Here is a 26507-nt window from a genome sequence, read left to right on the forward strand (position 1 = left end):
ACCTGTATGTAAACAGTATTAACTCACTTAGGATAATGTATGACTTCAAAGTAATGAAACTGGTTCTTCAGAATTATATTAAAAATGGATCCCCTCACAATTCATAATTGCCTTTCCTACACTCTTTCAAATAAGTGAGGTTCAAGCCACTCTACTATAAAATTAGAATAAGCGTAGGAATTTTTTAATCATAACAGCTATGTTCCTTTTACATACTCCCTATCTTAAAGACGAGGAATCTAAACATTAATATATTAAAATATGAAACTATATACATGGCAAATGAATTAATCAATTATGCTCTAAATGGAACTCTTTTTTTGAAAGTACAAATTTCAGTTTTGAAGACAATGCAAGGAGATTTAACTATAAAACTACAGACTGAAAAAAGGGGGAAAAACACAAAATAATTAAATTCAGAAAACACTGTGGGATTATAATATAACAAAGTAACAATATTTTCTTATATGGAATGTATTTGTACCTGAACACATCCAGCTAACATCTCATAGAGAATGTGAGCACGCTTTTTCATTACTCTGACATCTACCATGGTAGAATCTGCACATTGACCGTTTTGGATTGGGTTTATAAATCGATTCCTGAACTCCTTAATGGATCCCAGCAAATTTTCCTTGATAAAGTTAACCATGCAATGATCTAAGAGAGAAGACATTAGTTCACTAACAATAATAATGGCTAAAAGAGACTAAAAAATTAATAAAATGTTCATGTCAAAAATACATGCATCGAATTATTAGAATTAGGCTAAAAGGAAGAACAGCAAACTGAGTATAGACTAAACATTGGTTATAAACCTAATCTAGAATTGGATTACCTAGGCCAGATGAGATATTCAAATAAAAACCATCCCTAAATTCTAGACGTGAATGTTTAAAAACAACACTTAAGAACACTTTATTCTTATTCACTATTCTTTATAACAGATATAGAGTATAACAAGTGTCCTATAATTCTAACCATTATTTTATGGTCAGCAAAGGTATCTTGTGGAAAATACATAGATTTTATATTAACTGATCTAGTTCCAAAAACCCTTAATAGAGTTATCAGCTGCCCTATACTACATAGGACCCCAATGTGAAATGGCATTTCTTTTCACTGTTTCAATACAATTTTATTAGCAGTTATTACATCAAAATTGATATTTATAGGATCCAAAGGACTGTCTTAGAAAATTCTAAAGAACACAATTAGATTTTAACAGTAAGCTAGACCATATTCTCATTATAGCACAGCCCTTAAAAAGTCATGAATAACACTGAGAATTAAGGGCAGTTCAATCAAGAATGAAATGAATTCTCATGTTTTGTTACCCTAACTCCTAACACGGGGAAACGAACAAGGGGAAATGGAAGGGGAGGTGGGCGCGAGGATGGGTTGATTGGGTGATGGGCACTGAGGAGAGCACATAACAGGATGAGCACTGGGTGTTATACCATATGTTGGCAAATCAAACCTCAATAAAAAATATATTTAAAAAAAGAACTAGGGCAGCCCGGGTGGATCAGTGGTTTAGCGCCACCTTCAGTCCAGGGTATGATCCCAGAGACCTGGGATCCTGGGATCGAGTTCCACATGGGGCTCCCTGCGTGGAGCCTGCTTCTCCCTCTGCCTGTGTCTCTGCCTCTCTGTCTCTCTCTCTCTCTCTCTGTCTCTGTCTCTCATGAATAAATAAAAAATCTTTAAAAACAATTTAAAAAGAACTAGAAATGAACTCTATATGCAGTGTCACTTTGACACTTAAAGCAAAGTTCCATGGGAACATACTTATATGGATGTGAATTTCATTGGCAAACACCACTGGTTTGCTTTCTTCACTGTATCCTAATACTCTTCTAACTAATATTTTATTTTTTTTGCAATGTGAAGCAGCATTTCTACAAATGGAGTAACAGAAAAAGGTGAAACTGGAACAGATAAAGATAAAATATAGGTTACAGTGAAATAATAACCAGTTTTACAAATAATAAAAAAAGTTACTATACACTAAAGGAATGGAAATAACATAAAAATAAAAAAGCTATTACAATGGATTATAATAGGAAATTTTAATTTGTTATTTGCTGAATAATTCATGTTCCCTCTTAAGTATCACCACACATATGAAAATAAGAGAAATTCACAAGTTATCTAGTTTCATATCATCTGTCCTCAGTCTCAACAAATTCTATGCTGACACAGATTCAACACAGTTCTTCTCCCATCTCCACATTCCTAAAACATTCATACTTGGCATTTCTTTTCATTTTCCTATAGTATCTCCTCTCAAATAAGATGCTGAGTGAAATAAGTCAGTCAGAAAAGGACAATCATCATACGGTTTCACTCATATGTGGAATGTAAGAAATAGTGAAAGGGATTATAAGGGAAAGGAGGTGAACTGAGTGGGAAAAATTAGAGGGGGGAGACAAACCATGGGGGACTCCTAACTCTGGGAAACAAAGAAAGGATTGCGGAAGGGGCGGGGGATGGGTAACTGGGTGAAAGGGAGGGCACTTGATGGGATGAGCAATGGGTGTTATACTATATGTTGGCAAACTAAATTTAAATTTTAAAAATGTAAAAAAAAAAAGATGTATTTTGTTACAATATCTCCTGGATAGTCACCAATGCATTCATTGGTTGCATTCAAAGCAATCATTAAGACTTCTGAAAATTTTTATAGATTTTAAATGCTATGTTTATATTTGAACATTCAAAATGGCACACCTGTTGATTTATAAAGCATTCCACTTGAAATGTATGGTATTCTTTTACAGCAGACTAAGATGGACCTACCCAGATCATAGTCAGAGACTATATTCAACAGAAAAAAGGCAAATGGTAAAGTGGCAAAAATGTGTCTGAGGCCATGCCAACTCTACAGCATAACTGGAGATATTAACTCACACTCAATTAGGTTATTTTGAAGTGGTGTTCCTGTTAAAATAATCCTCCTCCTTGACCGTATAGAATTCATAGCTTTTGAAACTGCAGATGCTTCATTTTTCAGAATATGGCCTTCATCACAAACAACAAAGTCTGGGCCTATAAAAATGTAGAGAAAAACAACATTTAATTAGTATATAATAAAATTTAAAATGTAATTAAAATTGAATATGTAATTAATTCATTTAAGCAAATAAGTTAACTCTTTTTTTTTTAAGATTTTTATTTATGTATTCATGAGAGACACCGAGAGAAGCAGAGACATAGGCAGAGGGAGGAAAAACAGGCTCCATACAGGAGCCCAATGTGGGACTCGATCTCAGAACTCTGGGATCACGTCCTGAGCCAAAGGCAGAAGCTCAACCACTGAGCCACCCAGGCATCCCAATAAGTTAACTCTTTAAAGTGCTGCTCTTATGGGAAGATAAAACAATATCCTCATTAGAATAGTCATTTTTTAAAAGATTTTATTTGAGGGATGCCTGGGTGGCTCAGTGGTTGAGCTCCTCCCTCCGGCCCAGGGCGTGATCCTGGAATCCGGGGATCGAGTCCCACGTCGGGCTCCCTGCATGAGGCCTGCTTCTCCCTCTGCCTGTGTCTCTGCCCTCTTTCTCTATCCTTCATGAATAAATAAATAAAATCTTTAAAAAAAAAAAGATTTTATTTGAGAGAAAGAGCCCAGAGAGAGAGAGCGCACAAGCAAGGCTGAGGTGTAAAAGGAGAGGGGGAAGCAGACTCCCCACTGAGTAAGGAGCCTGAAATGGGGCTCAACCCCAGGACCCTGAGATCATGACCTGAGCCAAAAGCAGATGCTTAACCAACTGAGCCACTCAGGTGCCCCAAGAATTGTCACATTTTAACTCTGCTGTATTTATTGTATTTTGTAATGTGGCATTAACTAGTATTAATTACATCCCAAGAGTAGAGTATTAAAGTACTAGTATAGATGGTACTTAAGATTCTTTAAAAATACAAAAATAAACAAAAATAATTTAAAAAAAAGTGAGAAGATTCTCCCAACAGATTTAAGGTATTTGAAAAAATAAAATCTTTTTAAATTGGAAAACAGTATCTAAAGATGAATTTCAGCACTAGTGTATCAAGTGAACACAAATGCCTAAGACTACTAGCAACTTATATATACATGAAAAGACAAATTTCAAAAGTTACACTTTAAGAAATACTACATAAATCAAAATAGAGGGGCACCTGGGTGGCTCAGTTGGTTAAGTGTCTGCCTTCAGTTCAGGTCATGATCTAAGGGTCCTTGGATAGAGGAGCCATACATCAGGCTCCCTGTTCAGTGGGGAGTCTGCTTTTTCCTCTCCCTTTGTCCCCCACTCTGCCCCAACTCGTGCTCTCTCTCTTTCTAATAAATATTAAAATATTTTTAAAAAATAAATTACGATAGACTCTGGAGTATCTTCCATTTAATTCATTCCAAATAACTAACAATATTTGCAGAGTGGAAAATTTACCTGATAAAAGATAGCTAAATTGATTGTTACATGGCTATGGGGTGGGAGGGGCAGGTGGGAAGAACACTTTCTAAGCTATAAAAGATCTTACAGCTGAGAGTAACTCTTTCAAAGAAATACATATGCTTTATTAAAATAATGTATTATTGTTTTCTAAAGTATCATTTATACACAATTTGCTTGCTGGCTAACTTACATACTACTTAAATACTTATTTTGTCAAATTACTCTCCATCTGTTAGGCATTAGGGAAAATTTATCTTCTACATGATTTCAGAAGTAAATGCTTCAGTATGATTGATCAAATAATATAATTGTTAATCAAAAAATATATATAATTATTAATCAGTTTTCACATGGAGCTACACAAATATTGACATTTTTAAATTACTTACTTTACTTAAAAACTAAAATCTATACCTAACTTTGTATTAAAAGACTACATGTTGGTTTTTTTGAATCCTAAAATTCTTCCGAAGAAAAAAATTGCCTTTTACACATGACTTAAATGATTTTCACCACCATATTCAGTGTTCATGAGGACATGGTAAAACAAGTACTCTCATACAATCTTTGTGAGAGACTAAATTACTATCTGACATTTTGGAAGACAACTTTACAGTATCTATTAAAATGTAAAATGTATGTACCCTTTGATTCACAGTTCAATTTCTGGGAATTTATCCTAGAGGTATACTTCCACACACACCCAAAGATACATAAAATATTCCCTGAAGCATTGTTTGTTTTGGTGGAAAATTGAAAAAACCCAAAAGCTATTCAAAAGGCATTAATAAAACTATAATGGAATGTTACAGAACTAAAATTAATGATATAGATTTCTATGTACTAACCTGGAAAGATATGCCAAATACATTAGAAAAAAGTTCTCCTGCTCAAAAATTAAGCCTGACTGAAAGATAGTTCAATAAACCATGGAAATTTGTCATTATTTTACATAATTACATAGGTATATTTTATTGTTTAAATTAAACAGTACCTTGAATTAACATTGTGTGTGTGTTTAAAGGATTGAAGTACTGGTAACATGCCACAATACAAATAAAGCTTGAAAGCCTTATGCTAAGTAAAAAAGTCAGATATTGTATGATTTCACTCTTACAAAATGTCTGGAAATATTTTTACGAGATGTCCAGAAAAGGCAAGTCCACTGAGACAAAAAGTACATTGGTAGTTTCCGGAGTACAGGGCATTTGGAAGTAACTGCTAATGGATACTGAATTTCTCTTCGAAGTGATGAAAAATGCTGTTCAAGAAAAGAGTTGTTCTTGAAAATGAGTTCAAGAAAATAGTTGTGATAGTTATATAACATTGTGAATATACTAAATGTCATTGAATTGCAAAATTTAAAATGGTTAAATGGATTTTATGTTATGTGTGTTTTTACTGCAATAAACTCTAGTCATTAAATTAAAATGTGGGATAATGTAGATTAATACTCAAGCTACCATGATGAATAAATGCTTAGCATGGCTTAAAGTAATGGTGCTATGAATTAAACAAAAGAGGCAAGTATAGTAATGAGGTTATCAACAGATTATTCATTTGTCAAAACCCAATAAAGTCTACATTACAAAGAATAAACTTTAATGTATACAAATAAGAAAACAAAGGAACTGATCTAAGTGACTTAGAAAATATTTTAACCATAAATTATAAATCTATAGACAAAAACAATCACATAAACACTGTACTATAGTTGGTAAACTTGCTTTTCATAGAGGTACAAGTTAACAATTCTGAAATTACTTTACATGTATAATGACTCTGAACAAATAAATAAATGGATGGCAGATAGCTGGAGCCAGGATTCTCATAGTTGAAAAGGTAAGTAACAGATTAACAGAGATGAAAATGAACACTGTGATAATGGATTGGAGTCAAAGACACCATTATGAAATCAAGTTTATCTCTATACACACACACACACACACACACACACACACACACACACACACACAAAGGGATAGATTTGTGTATAGATGTAGATTTGTACACATACCACCTAGTTCTGTCTGCTGAGAGAACCTAGAAGCAATGATACTCCAGTAGCAAGAAACACCCCCAAACACTCAGATCTTGGTTTGTAAATACCATTTTTCAATAAAAGGAACCATGGCACATTACTGAAATGGTGAATTCTGGAGCAGGGGACAGAGATAATACAACATAAGCCTGGAGTACCTTAAAGTACCAGAAAATAATGAAGGACTTAAAACAACAACAAGTATGAAGTATCAAAAGAATACAGGAACCAGGGATCCCTGGGTGGCGCAGCGGTTTGGCGCCTGCCTTTGGCCCAGGGCGCGATCCTGGAGACCCGGGATCGAGTCCCACGTCAGGCTCCCGGTGCATGGAGCCTGCTTCTCCCTCTGCCTGTGTCTCTGCCTCTCTCTCTCTCTCTCTCTGTATGACTATTATAAATAAATAATAAAATAAAATTTAAAAAAAAAGAATACAGGAACCAATCTACAAACCTCAAAGAGCTCCTAAATGGCCAATTTGGAACATTTTGAACAACAAAATAACAAGGCATTAGTTTATAATCTTAACATATAAACTAATAATATATGATTAGTTTATGCTGATACACATCAATGACTTATTATATAACTAAGTAGGAAAGGAAAAATCTTTCTTACAGAAAACTCCAAATTTTATGTACAAATAATGCTCACTAAGGGAGACAGAGCTTAATTCCTGCCTTCTCCCACCCTGGGTAATAGACTTAGTGACTGACTTCCAAAGAACAGAGTAGAGACAAGTGAAAATAGTAGAGCCAGTAATGTCATGTAGATCTAATGTACCCTTGATATGATGTGATGAGAAAGGTATTTCACCTCTGGTAAATTTTTTCAAAAACCTATAACCCCAGAGTCTAATTATAAGGAAAACAACACACACTAGGGTGAACTTTCTAAAGGACTGAGAAGATAATGAAAACTAAAGACTGAAAAGTTGTCATAGACTAAACAAGACTGTTGAAACACGACAATTAAATGCATTGTGGTATACCCTAGATCAGATCCTGAAACAGAATGTGGACATAAAAAATGGTGAAATTCAAATATAGTTTGGAGTTTAGTTAATATATGCCACCAATGTATCAATTTCTTAGTTTCGGCAACTCTACCATGGCAATGTAACATGTAAACAGTGTGGAATCTGGGTGCATGGAATATGGGAGAATTTTTACTATCATTTCAAATTTTCTGTAAAAAATTATTCCAAAGTAAAACATTTTTAAGATGTCACTAACTAATTTACATGGAAATAACAAGTCTTATTCATGTCACAAGATTTAAGGTCTTAAAAATTTACTTCCTCATAAACAAATCACAATGTTAAGCATCTTAAACTGTTGTTTTAACTACTCCAAAGCAATTTCTTAAAAATCTGTTGCAATATTCACTAGCTTAAAGTTCTCTGATGATAAAATAACCAAGGAACTTTCAGACAAATACTTTAATCACGGAGAAAAGATAAACTTACTGAGACTTAGATTTACAATGGCAATGTTACTTTGGTACATGTTAATTACATCATTATCTTAAAAAAGAGGCAAAACGGTATAAATATTCAGTTATAAGATGAATAAAGTCTGAGAATCTAATTTATAAGGTGGTAAGTATAGCTGATAACACAGTACTGTGTAATTAAAATTTGCTAGAAGAGCAAAACTTAAATGCTCTCATCAAAAAAAAAAAAATGGGAGGAGACAATATGTGAGGTCATGGATGTTACTCAAAGGGGTGAATCCTTCTGTTAGACTGGAAGCCAGGCCTAAACAACAAGAGAATGGACCTTAGATGTCCTGATGGAGAACCCTAACCACAGACCACCCAGGGACTACCTCATTCCACCTATCTAGTAGTTGGTATGTGTGGTTACAACATCCCAAAAGAGGAAGAGTTAAGTTTGTTGTGCTTATTGCACTGTGCAGAAAGCAGCCACTTACCGTTATTTGACCTATGTCTCTAGAATAGAAATAATGTTGTGGTTTTCTACCCCATTAAGGCATTTCAAATATATCTTGGGAATAGACATGGATAGCTAGCTAATTATTATATAATCCAGGTCTATCACTCAAATGTTATGATCCTAGAACCCAACCCCCCAAAATTGATATAAGCCCATACCCAGGAGTTTCTGGGCTTCTGTCTCTCTTGAGTGGCCCACCTCTCCCTGGAGTACTTTAATAAAACTGCTTTTCTTTCATTTTGCTCTCCTGTAATTCTTTAAGGTAAGCAGTGAAAGTAACTGAGACTTCTTTCCTTTTCCATCTAACTCTCAGTAACACTTCCAAAATGTATTGCCCATATCAAAATCATCACACTGCACAGTTATAGTATCTTACACCTTTGTTCATTATACCTGAATAAACCTGAAAATAAAGAAAATTTAATTAAAAAAAGAGGCAAACTGATGGCTTCTAAAGAATATTGTTATTTTGACAGTGAAAATCAGACTTTAACACACATCTAAAGCCTCAATAAATGTTTCATAAAATACTTAAATGATAAAGTTTAAATAAAAAGAAAAAAGATACAAATAATTTAAAATTAGTTTTGCAAATAATACAACTTGCTGAAGTGCCAAGTAAAAATTAAATATTTGGATCCTGCATCATGAGGATTACTGTCATAAGGATAGACAGTATTACAAATATCAACCTTCTATAGTAATGATGCTTTAAAACAAAGGGAAAAACCATGCAGCAATTCTAATTACATAAACTTGGGAAAGAAACTTAATTGTTTTAAGAGTAGGAGAGATGTCTTGTTTCCATCTAATATTCAGACAATTGGAAGAAACTGCAATTGTGACTTAGGCACCTAATGCATTTTGTGTTGTTCAAGATCTCCCCTAAAAACCTCAAACACTTCCAGACTCAGCAACTGAATTCTGAAAAACTGGCAACATTAAGAGAGCTTTTACCATAATAAAATTATAGAAGAAACAGAAAGAAGGAAAAAACCAGGACAAATGAAACAAAAACCAGACACTTAGTATGCTGCTTGTTAAACAGAACATCAGCATATTTTTTATTCAACTTGCTAATTTATCTCAGTGTCTGTTAATATATTACCTGGATCAACCAAAGCTTTGTTAAAGATTTCCTTAAGTTTCCTACTCTTCACATTCCTTCCTTGAGCAAGGTTTCTGTACATCTCATAGCCTATGATCATAACACCACCATCTTCTTGCCACCTCTGCAGCATGTAGCTTCTCTCCTGAGGACGTTTCACAGTTGCTAATTCAGAGACCTTTTGTGGGAAAATAAAGATTTTTAAAGGTAACTATTAGGAATGTAGGAATACTGCACATTACCATGGAAATATGCATAACTGGTAATTAATCTTTTTGTTTACTGTATGAATTTCATGCAGTTATTTTAATAAAAGAAAATATTTAAAATAATACCTCAAGCTTCTCATCATCTTTTAATCCTTCCTGCCACTTCTCAAATTCATTCATCCAATTCAAAGCAGTATTAAGAGGACAAACCACTAAAGCTGTGCTGAAATCCAATTTGTCACACAAAAGAACTGTATGAAGAAAACTTACCACCTACAAGAAAACAAATTAAGTTACCATCTTCAACTAAAATATCTCCAGAAAAGTTAAAATAAAACAATCTTACAATTTACTAGTTTTGTTTTCTTTTACCTTCAAACAATAAAGCAACCAACCAAGGGCACAAGTTCCTAACCAGGCAAAGTATGAGGAAAGAAATATAATATATAAAAAGATGGAGTTTGATTACATGATGTATAAGGTTCTTCCAACTCCAAAGCTCAACATACCCCACTGTCCCTCAGTAGATCTAAGTTGCCTCCCGATCCTTGTCACGCTCCACTGCTTGTTGGACCTCCAGACCCCCAACCTCCCATCCATCCATCAACCACACTGGACTTTCTTCCTGCTGAAATCTTCAAATCTCACTCAAGATCAGATGACTGAGTCTGCCCATGCCACCCCCAAAGTTTGAAATCAAGCACCCCAGTCCTCACAGTGCCACCCTTGACTAAACATTAGGAAGAACGCACTTGTTAAAGCACTTATTATAATATATAATAATATAATATAATATAATATAATATAATATAATATAATATAATATAAAAGTGTTAAAGCACTTATTAAAGCAGTGGATTCACGGTAAAGTAGGCTTAACCCTGCCCAAAGGCTCTTACTTTCAAAAAAAAAAAAAGGCACTCCCTGACCCAGGAGTGGTTTTTGTTTTTTTTTTTTTTTTTTGTACATGAGAATCGGAGAACATTTTTAATTGTGATAAAAATAGCATCAGTATACGGTAAGGAAGGGCTCAGATGAGGAGATACAGCACATTCATCAGGGGGTGGGGTCTTTAGTCTCCTGCCCCCCCCCCCCTTGGCCTTTTACCATGGTATCCAGCACCTGGGAAGAACTTCTCCACACACTATTTCTGCTCAGGCTGTCACTAGTTGACCAGGCAGGGGGCAGAGAAGCAGCCAGTGGGCCTAACTCTCCTTCCCTTCGACCTTGAAAACTGAAGATGACCAGGCACATAACTCATGGTGGCCTGGTGTCGCTCCACCTCGTTGGGCAGCCGCAGAAACCAGCTATACTACAAAGGCCTGGTTAGAGACCCCATAAATAGCTTTCCCTGGGTCCCTGGCATCAGTCATGTTGGCATTTGGGCCTGTGTCCTAGAAGGAGCTCAGGTTTGCTTGTATCAGTCGATGCTTCTCACTGGCTTCAGATCCTATGGCTATTGATCCTATGATCAATAATAATAATGAAATAAAAAAATAACCATACCAAAACTTCAACTAAGTCCCGGGTCTGCACAGTGCCCCTTCCCACAAACTTTCAGAAACTGCTATTGGCCATTTAGAAGAGAATGGTGTCATACAGTATTTTTCCATTTTAAAGTATGCTGAATTGATAACTCAGGAAGATGGAGGTAAAGTACGAGGAGCCTAGGCTCACTCCATCCCACAAATTCAGTAAAATAACTATAAAATCAATATAAATACCCCAGAAATTGACCTCAAGACTGGCAGAACAAACTCCACAACTAAAGGTAGAGAAGAGGCCACATCAAAGAAGGTAGAAAGTATGGAGATGTGGTCTGGGACAGAAATGGATCATAGCCACCAGGGTGAGGAGGAAAGATGTGGTCGTGGAGAAGGAGAGACAGATTACCACACAGGGGAGGATACAGGGAAAATGAATCCCCAAAGCAACTGGCTTAGAAAGTGAGGGGGCCAAATTTGGTGAGTTTGTGCAAACGGTGGGGCCTGACGTCAGAGGGCATGGCTGGGATATAGCCTAGAGGACACTGTGCTGCTCTTGGAAAGAAGACAAGCAGTGCATGGACATACAAATGAAACAGTGAAAATAGCGAAATGAAGAGTGCCTGAGGCACACAGAGGGGCGGATATTCGCTCATCTCAGACCACATCCCAGGGAAACAGCATTCACTAAGAGACCCCTCCAGGAATGAAGAAACTGGTCAACATCATTTCCCCATCTCCTCCCTTCAGCATAAGCACAAAGCCACCTGTGGGAAGTGGAAGAGCATCAACACTCATTAACTAACTTGGTTAGACTAAGCCTTAACTGCCAGCATTCCAGCAGAAGCATTCCTGAAGGTTATACATCCCTTAGTCCCAGGACAGAAAGCCCTCTACCCCAGAAGGCCCACTCAAATCCCTGCTCACACCATGTCTCCCCAATGGGTTTTCAGGATCTCAGTTCAGTAGCAGTTGCAACACTTTTCATTTCACAAGCAGACCTGAGCACATCTACTTAAAATATACCACATTCAGGTGAGGAACCAAAAAATGCCAACAACAGGCAAAGAGAACCTTTGCAGAAAGCTGCTGTAAGGGATAAAGTGGCCAGGACAAAACAACAAGGTACACACAGCAAACACTGTAGACACTCCCACAAGCATCAGACCCTAGGAAACAGGGGACACTATATGACACAGTATTACAAGACCTTTACTTCGTAAGGCCATTACCCTAAAGAACAGGAAACAGAGCTCAAATTTCCAACACAAAGAAACACACATCAAGACATAAACAAAATGAGAAGATAGAGAAATCTATCCAAATAAAAGAACACATCAAGGCCATGGCCACAGATCTAAGTGAAATAGATATAATTAATATGCTTGATATATAATTTAAGGGAATAATCATAAGGATACCCACTGGACATGTGAAAAGAGAGGAATACAAGAGTGAGATCCTTAACAGAGAGATAATAACATATCAGAGATAAAAAGCTCAATAAACAAAATGATGGGCTCCCTGGTGGATCAGTCAGTCAAGTGTATCTCCCCTGGGCTCAGGTCATGATCCCAGGGACCTGGGGTTAAGCCTTGTTTTGGGCTGCCTGCTCAGTAGGGGGTGGGGCCTTCTTCTCCTCTCCCTTTATCCTCCCCTCAAGTATAAGTAAAATCTTTTTTTTTACAAAAAAGGGCTCAATAAACAAAATGAAAAAGAAGTTAGATGAAATGAAAAGCAGGCTAGAAGAAGCACAGAAACAAATTAATGACCCGGATGACAGAGTAATGGAAAGTAATCAAGCTAAACTAAAGAGAGAAAAAATAATATGCAAAACAAGAAAAGACTTATGGAATTGAGTGATTCCATCAAACATAATAATGTGAGATGCCTGGATGGCTCATCGGTCGAGTGTCTACCTTTGGCTCAGGGTGTGATCCCAAAGTCCCAGGATAGAGTCCCACATTGGGCTTCCTGCAAGGAGCCTGCTTCTCCCTCTATATCTCTGCCTCTCTCTTTGTGTCTCTCATGAATAAATAAATAAAATCTTTAAAAACAAAACAAAACAAAAAACACAATAATGTTTCTCTTATAGGACTACCAAAGGAAGATGAGAGAGAAAAGAAGACAAAAAATTTGAAAAAATAATAGCTGAAAACTTTCCTAATTTGGGGAAGGAAGCAGATATCCAGATCCAGGAAGCACAGAGAACTCCCAATAAAATCAACAGAAACAGACACACACACCAAGACATCCTATAATTATACTGGCAAAATATAGCGAAAAAATTTTTTAAAGAAGCAAGATAAAAGAAGTAACATACAAGAGAAAACCCATAAGGCACCAGCAGCTTTTAAAGCAGAAACTTTGCAGGCAAAAAAAAAGTGGCACCATATATTCACAGTGCTGAATGGGAAAAATCTGTGTCCAAGAATACTCTATCCAGAAAGATTATCATTCAAAACAGAAGGTAAAATAAAGAGATCCCCTTACAAAGAAAAACTAAAGAAGTAAGAGATATTAAAGGGAACTCTTTCAGTTGAAAGGAGAGACTAGAAGTAGCAGGATAAAGGAAGAAACAACAAAAGGATTAAAAATGAATATTTCTGTGAAAAATCAGTAAAGAAACAAATAAAAGGATGTAAAATATGATACCGTACACTGAAAACATGTGGAAGAAAGGAGTAAAGAATGGGTTCAAACTTAAACAAAAATCAACTTAATATGGACTGCTATATACAACTCTAATGGTAACCATATATCAAAAACCCATAAATAAACATGCAAAGAATGAAGAGAACTAAATTGAAATATATCACTAAAGAAAATCCGCAAAACATGAAAAAGACAAGATCAAAGAAAATCTTCAGAAACAACACAAAATGAATAATAAAATGATAACTATCAGTAATTACTTTAAATGTAACTGGACTAAGTGCTCCAAAAAAGGATATAGGGTGACAGAATGGATTAAAAAAAAAAAGACCCATCCCTAAGCTACATAAAACAAACTCATCTGAGACCTAAACAAACCTAAAGATTAAAAATGAGGGGATAGAGAAATATCAACCACTCAAAAGGATGAACAAAAAACAGCCAGAGTAGCAAGACCTATATGAGACAAAATAGACTTTAAAACAAAGATGGAACAAGGGACAATGTAGGACAGTATATAATAAAAGGGAAATTTAAAAAAGCATCCAACAGGAGAGAACTCAAATACATAAAACAATCAATAACAAAAATAAAGGGACTCTTTGAAGATAATACAATAATACTGGGGATATTAACACCCAACCTACATCAATGGACAGATCATCTAAACAGAAAACCAACAAGGAACCATTGGCTTTGAATGACACATGGGAACTGATGGATTTAATAGATATATGCAAAACATTCCATCATAAAACAGAACACGCATTCTTTAAAGTGCACATGAAACGTTCTACAGAATATGAAATATTAGTCCACAAACAAGCCTCAACAAACTCAAGAAGACAGAAGTCACAGCATAAATCTTTTCTGACCAAAATGTTATTAAACTAAAAGTCAACCACAAGAAAAAAATTAGAAAATAACAAATACATGGAAATTACGTAACATGATACTAAACAATTAATGGATCAATTAGGAAATAGAAGAAATAAAAAACTACATGGAAACAAATGTAAATGAAACCACAATAATCAAAAATTACTGGGGTAGAGCAAAAACAGTTCTAAAAGGGAAGTTTATAGCAATACTACCTACCTTAAGCAAGAAAAATCTGAAATAAATAACCAATCTTTATGCCTAAAGAAGCTAGAAAAAGAACAAACAAAACCTAAAACCAGCAGAAGGAAGAAGATAATTAAGATTACAGTAGAACTAAATGATTCAGAAAGACAAAAAAAAAAAAAAAAAAAACAGAAAAGATCAACAAACCAAGGAGCAGATTCCTTGGGATAAAAACCAATAAAACAGATAACCTCTACCTACACAGAGAAATAAAAAAAGAGAAAGTACTCAAGTAACTAAAATGACAAATGAGAGAGAAATAAGAACTGATGTTACAAAAATACAAATAATTATAATAGTATGAAAAACAATATACTAAAAAATGGACAAAATAGAAGAAATGGATAAATTTCCAGAAAAATATAAATTGACAAAACTGAAACAGGAAGAAATAGAAAATTTGATGAGAACCATAACCAGCAAAGAAATTGAATCAGTAAGTCAAAAAGCCATAAGAAACACAAGACCAGGAAAAGATGATTTTATAAGGTGAATTCTACCAAACATTTTAAAAAGAGTTGACATCTATTCTTCTTGAATATTCCAAAATACAAAAGAGGAATACAACGTCCAAATTCATTCTATGAGGCCAGCATTACTCTGATTCTGAAAACAAAGACATCACCAAAAAGGAAAACCACAGGCTAATATCCCTGGAAAACACTGATGTAAAAATGCTCAACAAAATACTAGTAAACCAAATCCAATAATGCAATTTCAAAAATCATACACCATGATCAAGTACAATTTATTCTTGGGCTGCAAGAGTCAGTCAATACTGGCAAATCAATCAATGTGATACATCACAATAAAATAACAGATAAATACCATATAATCATTTCAATAGACGCAGAACAAGGATTTGACAAACTACAATATCAAGTCAGGATAAAAACCTTCAACAAAGTAGGTTCAGAGGAAGCCATAACTGAACATAAGACCATACATGGAAAACCCATAGCTTCCATCATCGTCAATTGAGTAAAAATAAAAACATCTCCCATAACTTCAGGAACAAAACAAAGATGTCCATTCCCACAACTTTTATTCAACATAGTACTAAAAGCACTAGCCATAGGAATAAAACAACAAAAAAACAAAAGGCATTGATTGAAATCAGCAAACAAGAGGTAAAACTTATACTGAGATGACATAATACTTTATAAAACTCAAAGACTCCACTGAAAAACTCCTATAACTGATAAACAAATTCAGGACAGTCACAGGACAAAATGATCAACAAGCAGAAATATGTTGCTTTTCTATACATCAATAATGAAGAGGCAGAAACAGAAATTGAGAAAACAATACCATTAAAATTTGCACCAAAAATAGTAAGATACCTAGGAATAAACCTAACCAAAGAGGTGAAAGACTTGTACTCTGAAAAGTAAAAACACTGATAAAAGAAATCAAAGATGAAACAAAGAAATGGAAAGACATCCCATGTACATGGATTGGAAGAATATATACAGCTAAAATGTCTGTATTACCCAAAGCAATCTACACATTTAATGCAATCCCTATCAAAATACCACCAGCATTTTTCACATAGCTAGAACAAACAATCCTAAAACCTGTATAGAACCACAAGGATCCTAAATAGCAAAAGCAATCGTGAAAATATAATGCAAAACATTAAAGAGCACCTGGGTGGCAAAGTCGGTTGAGTGTCTGACTCTTGGTTTCAGCTCAGGTCATGATCTCAAGGTCATGGAACTGAGCCCTATGACAGGCTCCACACTCAGCAGAGTTTGCTTCAAACTCTCTCTCCACTTGTCCCTCCCCCCCCTCCCCCGCTTATGCATGCTATCATTCTTTCTAAAATAAATAAACTTTTTTTAAAATAAAGAAAAGTATTAACAATTCCAAACATCAAGGTATATTACAAACCTGTAGTAATCAAAATAGCAGGGTACTAGCACGAAAATACACACACAGATCAACAGAACAGAATAGAAAACCCAGAAATAAACCTGCAATTATATGGTCAATTAATCTCTGATAAATCAGGAAAGGATACTCAATGGGAAAATAACAGTCTCTTGAAGAAACAGTGTTGAGAATACTGGACAGTGACATGCAAAAGAATGAAACTGGGCCACATTCTTATACAACACAAAAAGATAAGTTCAAAATGAATGAAAGAAAAAAAAAAAAAGGATGAAAGACCCGAATGTGAGACTAAACACACAAAAATATTTGAAGAGAGCACAGGAAGTGCGTTCTCTGACATCAGCTATGGGAACATGTAAGATAGATGGCTCCTGAAGCAAAGGAAACAAAACAATAAACTACTGGACTTTATCAAAATAGAAAGCTTCCAAAAAGCAAAGAAATCAGTCAAACTAAAAGGGAACCTTCAGAATGGGAGAAGGTATTTGCAAATGACATATCTGATAAAGGGTTAAGTATCCAAAATATAGAAAGAATATTTAAAACTCAATACCAGGGACACCTGGGTAGCTCAGGTCCTAATACAGGAGTCCTGGGTTTGAGTCCCACATCAGGCTCCCCACAGGGAGCCTGCTTCTCCCTCTGCCTCTCCCTGTGCCTCTCAGGAATAAAAGAATAAAATATTATAAAATAATAAAACTCAACACCAAAAAAAACCCCAAATACTCCAGTTTAAAAAATGTATGTAAGGCAGAAATAGAAATTTTTCCAAAGAAGATAAACAGCAAAGAAACACAGAAAAGAAGATCAACATCATTTGCTGTGCAAAAGCTTCTTATCTTGATGAAGTCCCAATAGTTCATTTTTGCTTTTGTTTCTTTTGCCTTCATGGATGTATCTTGCAAGAAGTTACTGTGGCCAAGTTCAAAAAGGGTGTTGCCTGTGTTCTCCTCTAGGATTTTGATGGAATCCTGTCTCACATTTAGATCTTTCATCCATTTTGAGTTTATCTTTGTGTATGGTGGAAGAGAGTGGTCTAGTTTCATTCTTCTGCATGTGGATGTCCAGTTTTCCCAGCACCATTTATTGAAGAGACTGTATATCTTCCACTAGATAGTCTTTCCTCCTTTATCGAATATTAGTTGACCATAAAGTTCAGGGTCCACTTCTGGGTTCTCTATTCTGTTCCATTGATCTATGTGACTGTTTTTGTGCCAGTACCACACTGTCTTGATGACCACAGCTTTGTAATACAACCTGAAATCTGGCATTGTGATGCCCCCAGATATGGTTTTCTTTTTTAAAATTCCCCTGGCTATTCGGGGTCTTTTCTGATTCCATACAAATCTTAAAATAATTTGTTCCAACTCTCTGAAGAAAGTCCATGGTATTTTGATAGGGATTGCATTAAATGTGTAAATTGCCCTGGGTAACATTGACATTTTCACAATATTAATTCTGCCAATCCATGAGCCTGGAATATTTTTCCATCTCTTTGTGTCTTCCTCAATTTCTTTCAAGATAAGAAGCTTTTGCACAGCAAAGGATACAGTCAACAAAACTACAAGACAATCTACAGAATGGGAGAAGATGTTTGCAAATGACCTATCAGATAAAGGGCTAGTTTCCAAGATCTAATAAAGAACTGATTAAACTCAACACCAAAGAAACAAACAATCCAATCATGAAATGGGCAAAAGACATGAACAGAAATCTCACAGAGGAAGACATAGACATAGCCAACATGCACATGAGAAAATGCTCTGCATCACTTGCCATCAGGGAAATACAAATCAAAACCACAATGAGATACCACCTCACACCAGTGAGAATGGGGAAAATTAACAAGGCAGGAAACCACAAATGTTGGAGAGGATGCGGAGAAAAGGGAACCCTCTTACACTGTTGGTGGGAATGTGAACTGGTGCAGCCACTCTGGAAAACTGTGTGGAGGTTCCTCAAAGAGTTAAAAATAGACCTGCCCTATGACCCAGCAATTGCACTGTTGGGGATTTACCCCAAAGATACAGATGCAATGAAACACCGGGACACCTGCACCCCGATGTGTATAGCAGCAATGTCCACAATAGCCAAACTGTGGAAGGAGCCTCGGTGTCCATCGAAAGATGAATGGATAAAGAAGATGTGGTTTATGTATACAATGGAATATTACTCAGCCATTAGAAATGACAAATACCCACCATTTGCTTCGACGTGCATGGGACTGGAGGGTATTATGCTGAGTGAAGTAAGTCAATCGGAGAAGGACAAATATTATATGTTCTCATTCATTTGGGGAATATAAGGGAAGGGAGAAGAAATGTGTGGGAAATATCAGAAAGGGAGACAGAACATAAAGACTCCTAACTCTGGGAAACTGAACTAGGGGTGGTGGAAGGGGAGGAGGGTGGTGGGTGGGGGTGAATGGGTGACGGGCACTGAGGGGGGCACTTGACGGGATGAACACTGGGTGTTATTCTGTATTTTGGTAAATTGAACACCAATAAAAAATAAATTTATTATAAAAAAAACTTTTTAAAATTTAAAAATAAATATTATTTCAAGCAAGAAAAAAAAAGATCAACATCAATCATCAACAAGGAAATGCAAGTCAAAACAACAATGACATATCACCTTACCCCTGTCAAAATGGCTAAAATCAAAAACACAAGTTAAATGAGTAATGGCTAGAATGTGGAAAAAAGGAACCCTCCTGCACTATGTGTGGGAAAACAAACTGATACAGGCATAGCGGAAAACAGAATGGAGATTCATGAAAAAATTAAAAATAGAACTACCCTATGATTCAACAATCACACTACAGGGTATTTACCCAAAAAACAGGAAAACACGAATTCAGAGGCATACATGTACCCCTATGTTTAAAAAAGCAGGATTTACAACACATATTATGGAAGCAGCCCAAGTGTCCACCCATAGATAAACGGATAAAGATGTGAGAGACACACATACACACACACAGGAATATTACTTAGCCATAAAAAAGAATGAAATCTTCCCATTTACTACAACATAGGAAAAGCTAGAGAACAAAATACTAACTGTAGTAAGTCAGTCAGAGTAAGAAAAATACCACAGGATTTCACTCACATGTAGAATTTAAGAAACACAAAAATGAACACAAGGAAAAACAGAGAGACAAATCAAGAAACAAGTACTTAATTTAAAGAACAAACTGATGGTTATGAGAGGGGAGGGTGGTAAGGGGGATGAATTAAATAGATGATGCAGATTAAGTACTGCACTTGTCATGATGAGTACCAGGTGATACATGGAATTACTGAATCACTAAAGTGGACATATGAAACTAATATAACACTGTACATAAACTAACTGGAATTAAAAACTTAAAAGCCAATTTGGGGGCGTTCAATACAACAAATCTATCAACGTGATATACCACATTAATAAAAGCACAGAAAAGAACCATATGATCCTCTCAATAGATGTAGTAAGAGCATGTGACAAATTACAGCATCCTGTCTTCATAAAAAACACCAAAAAATAGGAATAGAACAGAACCAACCTAAACATCATAAAGGCAATATATGAAAGACTGACAGGGCAGCCTGGGTGGCTCAGCAGTTTAGTACCGCCTTCAGCCCAGGGTGTGATCCTGGAGTCCCAGGATCGAGTCCCATGTCGGGCTCCCTGCATGGAGCCTGCTTCTCCCTCTGCCTGTGTCTGTGCCTCTCTCTCTCTCTCTCTCTCTCTCTCTCTTTCTCTCATGAATAAATAAATAAAATCTTAAAAAAAAAGACTGACAGCTAATATCATTAACAATGGAGAAAAACTGAGTTTTCCCCTAACGTGAGGGACATAACAGGGATGTCCACTCTAATCACTACTGTTCAACCTAGTACCAGAAGTTCTAGCCTCAGCAATCAGACAACAAAAACAAGTAAAAGGCATCTAAATAGGCAAGGAAGTTTTCAAACTTTCAGTCTTCACACACAACATGTTACTTACTCTGTAGAAAACTGGAAAGACTCATCAAAAATTGACAGAGCTGATATATGAATTCAGCAAAGTCACAGGATATAAAATCAACTTAGAAAAATCAGCTGCATGTCTATACACGAATAATTAAGCAACAAAAAGAAATCAAGGAATCCTTCCTATTTACAGTAAGTGCACCAAAAAACATAAGATACCTAAGAATAGCCTAAAGAAAGAGTTTTGTAAATGATTTGTATTCTGAAAAATATGGAACACTTATGAAAGAAATTGAAGAGAAAGAAATGAAAAAACATTCCATTCTCAAGAACAGGAAGAACAGGGCAGCCCAGGTGGCTCAGCGGTTTAGCGCCACCTTCAGCCTAGGGTGTGATCCTGGAGACCTGGGATCAAGCCCCATGTCGGGCTCCCAGTATGAGCCTGCTCCTCCCTCTGCCTGTGTCTCTGCCTCTCTCTTTCTCTGCCTCTCTTTCTCTCTCTCTCTCTCTGTGTCTCTCTCATGAATAAATAAATAAATAATCTTAAATAAAAAAGGATAGGAAGAACAAGTACTGTTAAAATGTCTATACTACCAAAAGCAATCTACACATTTAAAGTAATCCCTATCAAAATACCACTAGCATTTTCATAGAGCTAGAACAATCCTGAAATGTGTATGCAAACACAAAGACTCCAAATAACCAGAGTAATCTTGAAAAAAGAAAAACAAAGCTGGAGGCATCATGATTTCAAACTTCAAGCTATATTACAAAACTGTAATCATCCAGACAGCATGGTACTAGCACAAAAAAAAGGACAAAAAGATCAATGGAATAGAATCAAGAACCCAGAAATAGACCCACAATTATATGGTCAACTCATCTTTGACAAAGCAGGAAAGAATATCCAATGGAAAAAATACAGTCTCTTCAACAGATAGTGCCAGGAAAACTTTAAAACAACATGCAAAAGAATGACAATGGATCACTTTTTCTACTATACACAAAAATAAATTCCAGATGTATGAAAGACATAAATGTGAGGCAGGAAATCATCATAATCTTAGAGGAGAACACAAGCAGCAAACTCTTTGACCTTGGTCATGACAACTTCTTACTAGACACATATACAGAGGTAAGAAAAAGCAAAGGAAAAATGAACTATTGTGACTTGAGATAAAAGGTTTCTGCATAAGCAAAGGAAACAATCAACAAAACTAAAAGGCAAATTATGGAATAGGAGAAGATACTTGCAAATGACATACTGGATAAAGGTCTAGCATCCATCATCTATAAAGAACTTATCAAAATGAATACACAAAAAATAAATAATCCAGGCAAGAAATGGGAGGAAGACATGAATAGAAATTTCTCCAAAGAAGACATACATATGGCTAACTAAAACATGAAAAAATGTTCATCACTCATCTTCTGGGAAATACAGATCAAAACCACAATGAGATACCACCTCTTACCAGTCAGAATGGCTAAAATTAACAATTTAGGAAACGAGATGTTGGCAAGGATGTGGACAAAGGGGAAGCTCTTAAATTTTTCCTGGGAATGTAGCTTCTGCAGCCACTGTGGAAAACAATATGGAGGTTCCTCAAAGAGTTAAAAATAGAACTACCCTATGATCCAGCAACTCTACTGTTACACAATGGATAACAAAACTACTGATTAGAAGGGGCAAATTAACCCCTATGTTTATAGCAGCACTATCAACAACAGCCAAATAATGGTAAAAGCCCAATGCCCACTAATTGATGAGTGGAATATTTAAATATGGTAAATATATACAGTGGAATATTACTCTGCCAACAAAAAGAATGAACTGTTTGCATGAGCAAGGACATGGATGGAACTAGAGTGTTTATGCTAAGTGAAATAAGTCAGTCAGAGAAAGGTAAATCTAAGTAATTTCACTCTTGAGTGGAATTTAAGAAACAAAATAGATGAACATAGGGGAAGGGAAGGGAAAGAAAAAATAGGATTAAAAACTGAGAGGGGGGGATCCCTGGGTGGCGCAGCGGTTTGGCGCCTGCCTTTGGCCCGGGGCGCGATCCTGGAGACCCGGGATCGAATCCCATATCGGGCTCCCGGTGCATGGAGCCTGCTTCTCCCTCCGCCTGTGTCTCTGCCTCTCTCTCTCTCTCTCTGTGACTATCATAAATAAATAAAAAATTTAAAAAAATAAAAATAAAAATAAAAAAATAAAAAAAATAAAAACTGAGAGGGAAGCAAAACGTAAAAGATTTAATTATAGATGGTAGTAGGATGGTGATGGGAGGTGGGGTGGAAGGATGGGCTAAATGGGTGATGGGCATTAAGGAGGGCACCTGTGATAAGCACTATGTGTTACATGTAAGTGATAAATCAATAAATTCTACTCTTGAAACCAATACTAAACTACATATTAAGAAGTTTGAATTTAAATAAAGTCTTGGAACAAAAAAAAATCTTAAAAGGCAAGAACAATGTTTAAAATGGTTAAAAAAATAAAAAGTGTTCAACTTGAGGCAAGATGGAGGAAGAATAGAAGTCATTGTTTTATCTGGTCCCCTTAATTTAGCTAGCTCTCAAATCATCCGGAACACCTATGAATTCAATGTGTGATATATGGAAAGAATGGTTGGAACTATACAAATGAAAAAGTGACCACTTTTTGTAAGGTAGGAGTGGGGATAAGAAAAATGGAGTGGATATATGAGAAGATAAACAGCAGGCAGAGGGAGTCTTTGTAAGTTGGATACAAGAAAATGATAGAGACGTGGGGCTCAAAATCAAGAACTTTAGAAATCTACTTCTGTGAGAGACTTCCTGGCCCGAAAGATGCTCAGTAGTGAAGCAGGACAAAATGGCAGGTGGGACTATGGGGTCTCAAAATCCCGAGGCACAGAAAGAACAGGGGTGCCTGACCTGGCAGTTTCCAAGCATTGAGAGGGGAAACAGGTTTAGGTCAGTGAGCCCAGGAGAGGGTTCTCAGCTTGTTTTGTAATAAACCCTGAACCACCACCGGACTGGGCAACCACTCTTCATGTTGTGTCCCTTTAAAGGAGTGGAATACAGCAATCCTCTGCTTTCCTCTGGGAGAGGAGAAGCAGGTGTGCAAACAGGTGAACACTCTCTGTCCAGAGCCTTGGAATAGACAGAAACGAGGCAACTTTCAGCTTCCTCCAGGAGGGGTGGAGCAGGTGAACACATGAATGGGTGAGAATCCTCACTGCCAGAGCCCTTCATGTTGCACAAATCAGTGTCCCTCTATCTTCCCCTGGGGAGGATATGAGTGAGCACGTACCAAAGGAGTCTGCAGAGTTTGACACATATCATGATTTTCAGCTCCTGGGCTGGAGATCGGGGTGCGGCCATTTTTATTTTCACCTTCTAAGGAGGTACAGAAAGCCTTCAAAGAACAAAAGCCACACAGAGCAAACAGCATACACAGAGCCTGGCCTCTGGGCAAAGGACGGTGAAACTCCACCCAGGCAGGGAAACCTTAGTATCAGTGCAATAGGCCCCTCCTCCACAGATTAGCTGGAAGAACAAGTGAATAGCAAGTTTATTTGACCGAAAAGGACTGGAACACTCCAGTGCTAGGAGAAAATACTATATAGAATGAGAGGGTTTTTTCTTATGACTTATCTTTCAGTTTAAAATTTTCCATTTTTTCTTTTTTCCTGTTGCAACTGGTTTCTTATCACCTCTTTTAAGTATCTGTAAACTTTTATTTTTTACATTTGTATTTTATAGGTATATTCTCCACTTCTGGCTTCCTTTCACTATATTCAAAAAAAATAACTCATTTTAGACCTAAAGACACCTTCAAACTGAAAATGAGAGGGTAGACAACCACACCATGCAAATGGACTTCAAAAGAAACCTAGGGTAGCAATTCTCATATCAGATAAATTAAATTTTTTTTAGATAAATTAAATTTTAAACCAAAGACAGTTGTAAGAGATGAAGAGGGATACTATATCACACTTAAAGGGGCTATCCAACAAGAAGATCTAACAATTATAAGTATTTATGGTAATTTGGGAGCAGCCAATTATATCAACCAATTAATAACCAAGGTAAAGAAATAATACACTGATAATAATACATTAATAGTAAAGGACTTCAACACATCACTCACAGCAATGGACAGATCACATAAACAGAAGATCAACAAGGAAACAAGGACTTTGAATGACACACAGAATCAGATGGACTTCACGGGTTATATATTCAGAACATTTGAACCTAATGCAACAGAATACATATTCTTCTCCAGTGCACATGTAACTCTCTCAATAACAGACCACATACTGGGTCACAAATCAGATCTCAACTGATACGAAAAGACCAGGATCATTTCCTGCATTTTATCAGACGACAAGGCTTCAAAATTGGAACTCAAACACAAGAGGAAATTCTGAAGGAACTAAAACATTTGGAGGTTAAAGAGCATCCTTCTAAAGAATGAATGGGTCAACCTAGAGAAGAATGAAAAAGATTCACGCAAACTAATGAAAATGAAAGCACAACTATTCGAAATCTATGGGATACATCAAAGGTAGTCTTAAGAGGGAAGTACATTTCAATATTAGCCACTCTCAAAAAAATTAGAAAAATCTCAAATATACAATCTAACCTTACACCTAAAAGAGCTGAAGAATGGCAAGGCCTAAACCAAGGAGAAGAGAAATAATAAAGATTAGAGCAAAAATCAATGAAACAGAAAGCAGAACAGTAGAACAGGTCAACAAAACTAGGAGCTGGTTCCTTGAAAAAATAAGAGATAAACCCCTATCCATACTTATCAAAAATAAAAGAGAAAGGATTCAACAAAATCATGAATGAAACATGGACAATTATGACCAACACAAAGGATATACAGATGATTTTAAGAACACATTATGAGCAACTATATGCCATCAAATTAGACAATCTGGAAGAAATAGATGCATTCCTGGAAACTGATAAATTACCAAAACTGAAACAGGAAAAAATAAAAAATGTGAACAGACCAATAACTAGCAAGGAAATGGAAGCAGTCATCAAAAACCTCCAAGGAAACAAGGGTCCAGAGCCAGATGGCTCCCCAGGGGAATTCCAAATATTTGAAGAATTAGTACTATTCTTCTGAAGCTGTTTCAAAACATAGAAATGGAAGGGAAACTTTCAAACTCATTCTATGAGGTCTGCATTACCTTGATCATAAAACCAGACAAATACTCCATAAAAAAGAATTACAGACCAATATCCCTGATAAACATGGATGTCAAAATTCTCACCAAGATACTAGCCAGTAGGGTCCAACAGTACATTAATAGGATTACTCCCAATGACCAAGTAGGATTTATTTCTGGGATTCAACGGTAGTTCAATACTCGCAAGTCAATCAGCATGATAGATTACATTAATAAAAGAAAACACAAGAACCATATGATCCTCTAAATTAGCACAGAGTAAGCATTTGATAAAATACAGTATCCTTTCTTGATTAAAACTATCCACAGTGTAGGGATAAAGGGAACATACCTCAATATCATAAAAGCTATCTATGAAAAGCCCACAGCGAGTATCATTATCAATGGGAAAAACTTAGACCTTTTTCCCCAGGGTCAAGAACATGACAGGGATGCCCACTCTCACCA

General features: G+C 36.1%; 1 protein-coding gene across 5 annotated transcripts in view; it reads right to left on the bottom strand.

Moving 5' to 3' along the window:
* Positions 1 to 26507, bottom strand: part of ATRX (ATRX chromatin remodeler) — a 336264-nt gene that overhangs the window by 118885 nt on the left and 190872 nt on the right. For 4 of the 5 annotated variants that reach the window (XM_041740565.1, XM_041740564.1, XM_041740562.1 and 1 more), the window contains 4 exons: positions 9876 to 10022; positions 9541 to 9718; positions 2914 to 3051; positions 485 to 660 (listed from right to left, as the gene is read on the bottom strand). In XM_041740565.1, the coding sequence (XP_041596499.1) occupies positions 485 to 660; positions 2914 to 3051; positions 9541 to 9718; positions 9876 to 10022 (639 nt within the window). The remainder of the gene's footprint in view (positions 1 to 484; positions 661 to 2913; positions 3052 to 9540; positions 9719 to 9875; positions 10023 to 26507) is intronic. The other variant, XM_041740566.1, reaches the window with a different exon arrangement.

The sequence above is a fragment of the Vulpes lagopus genome, chromosome X (genome assembly GCF_018345385.1).
Source record: "Vulpes lagopus strain Blue_001 chromosome X, ASM1834538v1, whole genome shotgun sequence".
In the NCBI taxonomy this organism is placed as follows: Eukaryota; Metazoa; Chordata; class Mammalia; order Carnivora; family Canidae; genus Vulpes; species Vulpes lagopus.